This window comes from Lactuca sativa, chromosome 1 (genome assembly GCF_002870075.4).
Source record: "Lactuca sativa cultivar Salinas chromosome 1, Lsat_Salinas_v11, whole genome shotgun sequence".
Classification (NCBI taxonomy): Eukaryota; Viridiplantae; Streptophyta; class Magnoliopsida; order Asterales; family Asteraceae; genus Lactuca; species Lactuca sativa.
In genome coordinates, this window is record NC_056623.2 from 25,265,763 (window position 1) to 25,275,558 (window position 9,796).

Below are 9,796 nucleotides of genomic sequence, written 5' to 3' on the forward strand. Positions count from 1 at the left end.
AATCAACATCCTCTGTCCCATGCAGAGTGTGGGCATACCCCTTAATTGACATTAATTATCTATATAAGAAAAATTATCTCATAGTGGATCTCATCTTGGAAAGTGTTACTATCATTTTCAAATGTACTGAAAATGTAATCATTTCATAATATTTTTAATTTTTTTAACTTTATTTTTAAAAATTAATATGTTTAGTTTTTTTTAAGATGAAATCCAAAAATTAAATTCACATGGATAGTCAAGAATCTATGAAAAATTACGGCTTTGAAATTGTTTTATGCTAGCAAAAATATGTATTTCTTCTAAATATCATTTAAATTATATATTTGAATAGGCTGATTTTCTTTGAAAATCATGAACATTTTCAAATATCAAAGATTTGCAAATTTATGCTCGAAAATCATATGTTAAAAAACTTAAAGCTTCTTTGAAAGTATCATTTATCTTTTTATAAGGAGAGTGGTAACACTCCTAACATATTGTCACGTAAGATTTTGGAGTGTCACCTTATTTTTTACTATTTAGCACCTAATCTTAACATTTAGTAAGGAATGATAACGCTCCTAACACTTCATTTTTTTTCTTTTTCTTTTTCTAATTTAATTAAACTGCTTTAGTTTAATATAGAAACATTTTTCCCTACCAAGCTTTTACAGAAAGTTACAGATCAAAACTAAATGTATATTTAACAGATACGATTTGCCTAAGCTACATTCTTACATAATAAACCAAATACTAGAAATATATTTATCCTTACATTCTTTTATAAAAACAAAATACAATCGCTTCCTTGATGAAACATTTGATCGGTTTATACCTAATAACTAAAGAGAATATACGATGACTACAAATCAATTGCTATCAAATCCTTCAATCCCATTCTTCTCTTTAACTTTGCTCCATCATGATATTCAACTGTTTAAATATAAACCGCAAACAAAAAAAACAGCAATTTCATCAAACTAAAAGATTACAAAGCTTAGGGATAACTACACATAATATAAACAACATTTGTTCATATATGAACATATATGCTGAAGCTATAAAAATGGAGGTAATCTTGATTTATTGATATTTTTCTTCTCATTGTATGCTTCTTGGTGTAGAAAGAAAATATTCGATATAATCAAATTGTCCTTTACGTTTTCTGCAATCCACACAAACATGTTCTTTTGATGCAAATTCTACATGTAGTTCTGTGAAATCACTAAATAGGTTGAAGAGCTAATTGAGTGTTTATGATATACATGTCATATAATTTGCACAAATGCTTACAGAGGCATAAGCAGGATAGTTTTTTTTACTAGCTTAATTTTTATCAAAGGCTCTTAGTTTAGGAATTAGAAACTAAATGTAACACATATCAGCCAAAATTGTTACCAAAAATTTTGAGTTCTAATGTCCTAAATCATGAAAAAAATTGCATCCAAGTTATAGCTAATATAAAAAGTTGGATCCAATCATGATTCCAAAATCACACTACAATAATCCAACTTTCAGTTTGAACAATGACAAAATTAACTTATGTGCAAAAAAAGAAAAAAAAACTAACCTGAACATTGAAGAGTGAATGAACACTAAGTTGAATGGTCATCAAACTGAAGAAAAAAAGTCATTCTTCAAAATGTATTGAAGGTGGAAATCTTGCTAGTTACACTGACACTTCAATAGAAGAGAATAACTTTATTAAAAACATGAACGAACAAAAAAAATTAAAGGAAGAACAATTTAATTGAACGAAGGAATGAAAATCTTGTTAGTTACACTGACACTTCAATGGAGGAGAATAACTCAACTAGAAAAACATGAATGCACAAAAAAATTAAAGGAAGAACAATTTAATTGAACAATAGAATGTAAATTTTGTTAGGATTTGGGAGAATCTAGATTCAAAGGTGATGGTGGATGTAGAGAAGTTGTGGTTCTATTACCTGTCGTCGGAGCAATCGTAGGCAATGTCAATGACAAATTTTCAGACGCAGGGGAACAACTCGATGTCTAAACATGCTTGAACAATTTCTCTCTTTGTGCAATTTGTTATCTTTAATTCTGAATTTAATCAAACTTATTCTCGTTGGAATTATACAACTGCACAGAAAACCTAGATTATCACCAAAAAAGAAGAAGGGGACTGTGTATGTTTCTCCTTGGGCGACAAAGCAGAAACGAAGAACGCGATGAGAACTTCGAACCTGCAATCAACGATGAAAAAGAAGGGAACCGTCTCCACCAATAAGCTTTCACCCTCACCTTCTCTCACTTCTCGCCAAAATGGTAATCAGATAGCAACTCCTCTAGTGAGCGCTAGGGGGAGGTGTTCATGGCACGTTAGCGAGCGTAGCGAGTGGGCTTAACATCCCGACTCCGCTTAGCCTAACGCCTTGTTCCCGAGTTTTTTTTTGTAAATTCAGTAAAAGAAAGGGAAGGAAAATTTTGACGGAAAGAAAGGGAGGTGAAGGAAAATATTCATTATTCCGTGTTCCCGAGTTCGAAGGAAATGAAAGGAAATAGAAGGAAAATTTTAAGTTTTTGTGTTCCCGAATTATGAGGAAAAAGCAAATAAAGCATAAAATTTTCCTTCCCCTCACTTTCTTCCCAAATCCGCCCAATTTTGAAGGAAAATATGACTCCAAAATCCTTCCCCTCCCCTCACTTTCCTTCCATTAATGAAACTCGGGAACACGATTTTCCTTCGACACCCCTCACTTTCCCTCCGTATCCTCCCATTTCTCTCCTTAAGTAGAACTCGGGAACAAGGCGTAAGAGAGATTGTCAAAACAGAGAATACAACCAAAGAATGAGGTATTTATGTTTATCATGTCATAAACACGGGGGCCAAAAGACTTCCACCAACAACGAGCATTAAACTATATTTTGCACGTTACAATTAGCTTATTTTTACAGTTTTTTTTTTAAGTTGTCAGACAAACCAACAAATAGTTTATACACGAACTTATAAGCTAGTTTTCTTTTCTAAAAAAAATAATCCTATTCAGACTAACATTTCAACGAGTTTATTGAGTATTTTAAAACTTCTCAAATATACCATTTATTTATTATAAAAAGAAAAACTCAATCTTCTTCTGCATATCTTTTTATGTAATTTACATATTTCAACTAGTTTATATGCTACTTTATCAAATGTTATATCTTATTAGCTAATTTTTAGCTATCAGCTAGCAACTAGTTTTTCAACTACTATATATCCTAGACGATCTGCTTGCCAACATTATTAGTTGATATTGGCTTTGGCATTGTCCTTTGATAAGAGACAATCTATCCGACTTACAATCATATGTTAAAATACACCCACCAATAAGTAACACATTCTTCTTTAAAAAGATAATTTATTAGGAAACCGGTTGATTATAATTTTCCAACTTTTCACCCTCCCTCCGCTTGCTAAAATGAATTGGAAGACCCAAGTAAATAAAGTGGATTTCCCCTTTATACATCCTCAATTCCTCAATTTCTTCTTCAAAAATAAAAACAAAAAAAAAACTCTTTTTCATTCCCCATAATAAATTAGAAACTATTCTAAATACAAATGATATTAGTCGCATTTTCATGCGACTATTCTCCTAGAAAAAAAAACAACGGTCATCAATATAAAAAAAATGAGACATCATGATCTCTGAATATGACCCATGTCGGCTTAAAGAAGCAATACAAAACGCTCTTCTCCTTTGCGAAAACTAGCCCCTTTATAGCTATAAAAAATAAAAACAAAAACTACATGTCAATTTGTTTAATACCTAATAAAATTGCTAATTCATTTGTAGATGAATAGTTTATTAGTTAGAAAAGCAAACGTATGCTATGAATCATTGGTTAATTAGACAAAATTAGAATAGTATACGTGATGATGAACCAACTTCTTTTATACAAAGGCATAAATACATTAGTTTGCGTATACATCGTATCAATATGTTTTTAAATGTTGAAGTTGATGCACATAAAGCTCATTATTTTCTCGAGTTTTTACAACTTAGTTTGTAAAAATAAAATTAAATGAATAACTCTTTAGATTTGTTAAAAAAAAATAATCATGAGATTTTACATGTTTGCAAATGTAGCACGACTTATAATTATATGTTACATTGAGTTGCAGAAACCCGAAGTATACAACAAGTTTCATATCATATTCTCTTATGTATTATTGTAACACAAAAGTTCCATCCAATGATCCAAAAGTATAATTAACTCTGTCGATTGAAAGATAAGTTCGAGTTCATTTACGACAAATAATGTACAACAATATTCCTTTTGTATGATTGTAATAAACCTTAACTATATAGTATCTTCCATCCTATATACCAGTTATTCGTAATACATATAAAAAGTGTAAATGCACTTCCATCCAAAATATCACTACATATATGACTCAAAAATAAAACATCAAGAATCACGGGACGAATATATTTTTAACGGGATGTCTTTCATGTCTTTATAGTCCACACACTTCATACAAAACGTCTCATATACCTATATTCCATTCCTAGTCTTATTGTTTCAAATTCCGTAGTGAAGGATTTCACAATTCCTAGTAGTGGTGGATGTAAATATAATTGAATTATATCTTTCCTCCATTATTTATGTTATGTTAGGAATAAAGGAGAAAATAAATCACACATATAAAAACACAATAGTTAACGTGGTTTAATCAAATATGACATACATCCACAACCCAGAGGGTAGGAGGAGTATTCTTATTCACCGGCTTGAAAACAAATAGTATCATTGAAACTCTAACTATCAGCCGTATTATATATGCAATGTATAAAACTTAACCTTAACTAGAACAAAATCCGACCAAGTTGCACAGATTAACAAATGTCCACACTTTAGTGGGTAGTGGTATCCTACCCCCCCCCCCCCTAAAGACCCCGCACACTATGGAATAAATGTTGTCTTGTATAGCTTCAGACCTAACAGCCATAAGCCTACTACAAATATTTATGTCATTGATATCAGATGTCATATTTCTTATTTTGCTCGGATAGGTAGATATGCATTCATATCGTCAATTCTCAAGTCACATTTAACGTATTAAAACACATAAAACTTGGTATAATTATCTATAAGTGAACCTAATGATTTATGATTATCCAATTCTTGTTCTTGGATTCCTTTTCATTTCTTCCAACCAAACACACGTTACAACAAAGTGCAATTCATCCGTAATCCAACTCCATTAAATTTCAATTATTCCAACATATTTAATCACTTCTCAAAGTATTCTACAAACTCGCCCCTTGTGCTTTTAATGTTCATCACCTACAGATGAGTCATGGGGTTTGCTTGCTTTTGGACCTTAAAGAGTGTGAATGACCGGGGAACCCGCCCCTTACAAGGTTTGCGGGTAGCTCCCCCCCAAAAAAAAACATGGCTTTGCGGTTGAAATCTAATAAGTGTCAGCTTTAGGATTAAAATCACAATACATAGCTCTTTATGTGGAATCTCAATGTAATTATAAACATTAGTACAAAATCAATAAACCTTTGTGTACTTTGCATGTGGATGTAATACGATTAGCGCAATCATGTGACGCATATCTTATTACCTTGTTTGTTTATATTTTTTCGCATTTTTAACTGTGTTCGTTCGGAATCCTAACATCTATGGTTTTCCTGTAATTGATTACCAAACAGGAAACCATTCGAACTCTTAATTACAAATGGCACAAACATCAATACTGTAGAAACATTAAATAGAGATACTCAATAACAAATCTCAATCCTATAACATAATTCAAGATGCAAGAAAGTCAAAAGATTAAACCATAAAGCCATCATCTTTTTGGAGAGGGGGAGGGTCCAATCCCATCCACATAGGTTCTTGAATCGGAGATATGGTGGTGGAGCATGGTGCATGATTCATGATTCTGGTGGTCGTGTGATGGGACCATCACAAAAGTGTATAAGAAACAACATGCTACTAACTGACCTTCTTGCCCCTTCGTTTGTATCTCCATAGTACCCACCGGTCAAATACTTGTTCAGAAAACCATAACCCCACTGTCCTTTTATTCACAAGACTTTGTCCAAGTTAAAAAAAAAATGTTACCTAACCAATAATAGTCCAAGAAATCCTAATGAGTAATGACCACCTTCATGTCCCATCCCCAATAATATCAGTATCAGTCCCGATATCAGGTCAATACACATCATACACATACACAGTATTATACATTAATACCATTATCGTTTTCTCTGTTTCTTAATGTTGGTTTCTCGTCCAATACACATCAAATACAGTATCATACATTTATACCGTCATCGTTTTCTTTGTTTCTTAATGTTGGTTTCTTGTCGTGTCACAGGCATGGGGGTAGAAAGTGACAACACTGCGTATTAACAGGGGTCACATTTATAAATATGGGACCAGTGTTGGATGTCAATAATTTGGAATAAGTTGTTTTGAAGTATCGATGGTGTGATATTTGGATGGTGACAAATCCGTATTTAAAGTCACAAGTGACACAAATCAAGTACTTGCATAAACAAACCGACCAATGGTTATCATCTCATGTACGTGTTGATAAATGAGAACCTTCTTTCTAAATTTTGGCCTTTTATCATTTGTTGTTTGTAAGCATATTTATTTTTTGTATCAAGTGAAAAAATAATAATAATAACAAAAATAAAATCTTGTCCCAATAGGAGTATTGAGTTATATACAAATTCAAGAAAGAAGCATCTCTTCCAAGTTTCTCATCATTTCTTGACATTTCAATGTGAACCAATTTTTTTTTTTACATGATTTTCCTACTCGATTATTTTTGTACACCGACAGCAGAAATCTTGAAAAGAGAAATAGATGAAAAAAATTAAAATCTTAACTTTGATTAAAAAAAAATAATTATTATAAAGACATTTTAGAGAGAGATTACCTAGAAAAGTTGAATCGTGGATGGGCTTATACCTTTTGGACTTGCTTATGGACTCCTAAAGCATCAATAATGCTGTCAACCCAACTACAAAATGAAATGTACTTTCAATGTCACTTCAAGTCAACATAAGTTGAATGAGACTGAGACCGAAGTCAATAACACAAGAATTGCAATTTTTTATGTCTTATTGTTTTTATGTGTTTTACTTGTAGGTGTAAAAGACGTAAATACCCTCGAACTCAAAAGAAAGATTACCCTTGAAGGCCAGGGCTGGATGGGTAGTACACATTTCTCAAGCCCATTCTTTTGGCAGCTGAAGCAGTGGTTTCACCAATGCATGCAACAGAACCATGCCACCGATCTGACACAGATTCAAGATTCATCCATGCTCTGTTTTCACAACAAAAATTAATCATACAAATTAAAAAAAAAAAAAAAAAAAAAATGAAGATAAATAATCAGGAAATGAAACTAGAACTTACCTAATTGCAGAAGGTGATGCAACTGCAACAACAGAAGCAGAAAGTGCTTGTTCGAAAATAACTTGGTCCACATGTTGAACAGTTTCCTAATAAAAGAAGTAAAAAAAAAATTAATTATTGATTATAAACAGTAAATATAATCGAGTTTAATATATAGTTATATACCGTTGTGTAAGTATTTAATCGTGTGACATGAAATCCACGTTTAGAAAGCCCATTTTCTGAAAGAAAGAAAAAGAGAAAGTAAAATTTAGATATAAAATAGGGGTGATAATTGATAATTGATAATTGACAATTTGATATGATACCTAAGTCATGACTAGCTTTTTCAGAAGCAGGATAAAGAACAGTGCAATTTTCATTCCCATGGTTTGGTAGCTCTGAAGCAAGAACCTTCCCAGTTGCTGTAAATGTCCAACAAAACTAAACATTGATTCTTGTACAATGTAATGGAATGGAATGGAATGGAATGATTCATTACATTCCATAATCATGTTTGGTTGGATAGTGGAATGGAATGAACCATTCCATTCCTTCCCAGAATCCATCGTATCAAAAACTACCTTTTGATGGGACAAATGCAACATCAATGGATTGAGCTTCATCAAATATGCTTGCTGTACCAGTTCCAACCACAGCTATCTTCACACTCGGGGAACCAGCACCTCTAGGAATCATAAAGAGTAGAAAGTTATAAAGATTTTGTATGTTTGCACCTTAAAAAAATTGATTAAAAAGTTATATAGAAGGAAATGTAGCTTATTATTATTATATGGAGGAAAGTTGTGTGCATACTTCCAGGCATCAAGAAAGACAAGAGCTGCTTCAGGTGAAGTTATGATGATCCAATCAAAAGTAGTTGCTGCCAACATAAAAGTGCAAGAAAGAGAAAGAATTAAACTCTAGATAACATACTTGAAAGTTGAAACTACAAGTAGAATCATAAGAAGATGAAGTTACCACTTAATAGAGCAGAAACTCTGTCCAGATCAGATAAATGTTTATGCTGAATTAGGGGAAGTTCCAAACAATTGATCCCATGTGGTGCCTGTTTAAATAGAAATTACATATAACATCCAAAACCATAAGAAATATTACAAATTTTATGTTGTAGCAGTTTCCATTTCATGACAAATTCATCATAACATGGTAATAATTTATATCCAAAATCTCACTGTGTTTTTAGGGCTTGTGTTCCTCTATCATAGTGGACTATCCAAATTTTGCATATATTATAAATACATGTAACTGTGATGATAGATTTGTTAACCTTGCACATAACAGGTTTCTCCAATTGTAAAATAACAAGGTGATTTATAATTGATAACCACTGCTAAATGCTATATTTGCCAAATCAGATATCACTTCCTATGAGTTGTAAACCAAGTAATTCAAACACCAATAAGTCTCGAATTGCAATCCTTATCTCATTAACAAAGTTTTTGACTGTTAGTCAAATACTTAGAATTGCAGTAGTTGATTACAACACAATGTAATCTTGTATGTCATAATGAACTACATCAATTATTTGTAATGACTAAAACCGGTAAATGATTTAGTTTTAACTTGAAATTTTAGTAATATGTGGAAAGGAACGTAATCGATAGTGGAGGGAAGCAAAAAATACAAATTAGAAAAACTACAGTATTATGTCTTGCATTTGATCGAACACCTACCCGACAATAATTTGTGAATACTAAACCATTAAAGTATATTAACCTAATGATAACTAGGAACGATATATAGTTTATACATGTTAAACATCAACAATCACAAAAACCTAAATAGTAAACAGCTTATGGCAATGCGCACAATCAAACCAAAATAAAAGCAGAGCAACAGAAAGAGTAAAAACATAAAGTCACAAGGAAAAGGAAATTACAAGAGCTTTCATGAGCTTGTCATTTTTACCACGCTCCCGTGTAACAACAACTCGATGATTCGAAAAAGAAGTCGTCGGCGAAGAAGGGGAGGAAGAAGAAGCTGTAACATTGAACGACTGAAAATGAATGCTCCGGCGGTGAGGAAACTGAAGATGAGGAGATAGTGCGGTGGAGAGAGAAAACCGATATAAAGTCATGGCGGTTGTTGGGGAACGTATTGATTGACTTTAATTTTCCGAATAGCCAGCTGTTGATAAATCAAGCAATGCTTTCCTAGTTTCCTTTCTGATACAATCCACTTTTTCCAAAATTTCCTTCTAGCTCCCTTGTCTATAAAACATTTGTTTAATTTCCCCTTGTATTTTTCTTTGTCTAACTAGCACCCTTCAGGTTTTTAATCCACCGGATCAAATCACAAAAATTCTGGCTCCTTCAATATGCCGGTGATCTTTGGTCATCCACTATTATATATAATTAGAGTGGTATTATTTCCGCTTTGCAAGGAACCAAATATGATAACATATGAAAGTTTAAGGACT

At 32.3% G+C, this 9,796-nt stretch overlaps 1 protein-coding gene and 1 long non-coding RNA gene across 3 annotated transcripts; both read right to left on the minus strand.

Moving 5' to 3' along the window:
* Positions 1-660: 660 nt before the first annotated feature.
* On the minus strand, positions 661-2,368 carry LOC111876285 (uncharacterized). 2 transcript variants are annotated; one of them, XR_002844960.2, is made up of 4 exons: positions 2,193-2,368; positions 1,932-2,088; positions 1,553-1,598; positions 661-915 (listed from the first exon to the last, which is right to left on the minus strand). It is a non-coding gene; the product is annotated as an uncharacterized LOC111876285 (long non-coding RNA). The 2 variants fall into 2 exon arrangements; XR_006186722.1 differs by having other exon boundaries at positions 1,553-1,662; positions 1,932-2,368.
* Positions 2,369-6,631: 4,263 nt separating this feature from the next.
* On the minus strand, positions 6,632-9,513 carry LOC111876215 (uroporphyrinogen-III synthase, chloroplastic). Its single transcript, XM_023872752.3, has 10 exons — positions 9,257-9,513; positions 8,335-8,422; positions 8,170-8,236; positions 7,938-8,041; positions 7,683-7,778; positions 7,540-7,595; positions 7,375-7,460; positions 7,148-7,282; positions 6,893-6,976; positions 6,632-6,802 (listed from the first exon to the last, which is right to left on the minus strand). Exons 1-9 carry the CDS (start codon positions 9,452-9,454, stop codon positions 6,919-6,921), a joined length of 888 nt encoding a protein of 295 aa, XP_023728520.1. The 5' UTR covers positions 9,455-9,513; the 3' UTR covers positions 6,632-6,802; positions 6,893-6,918.
* Between the last annotated feature and the right edge of the window lie 283 nt (positions 9,514-9,796).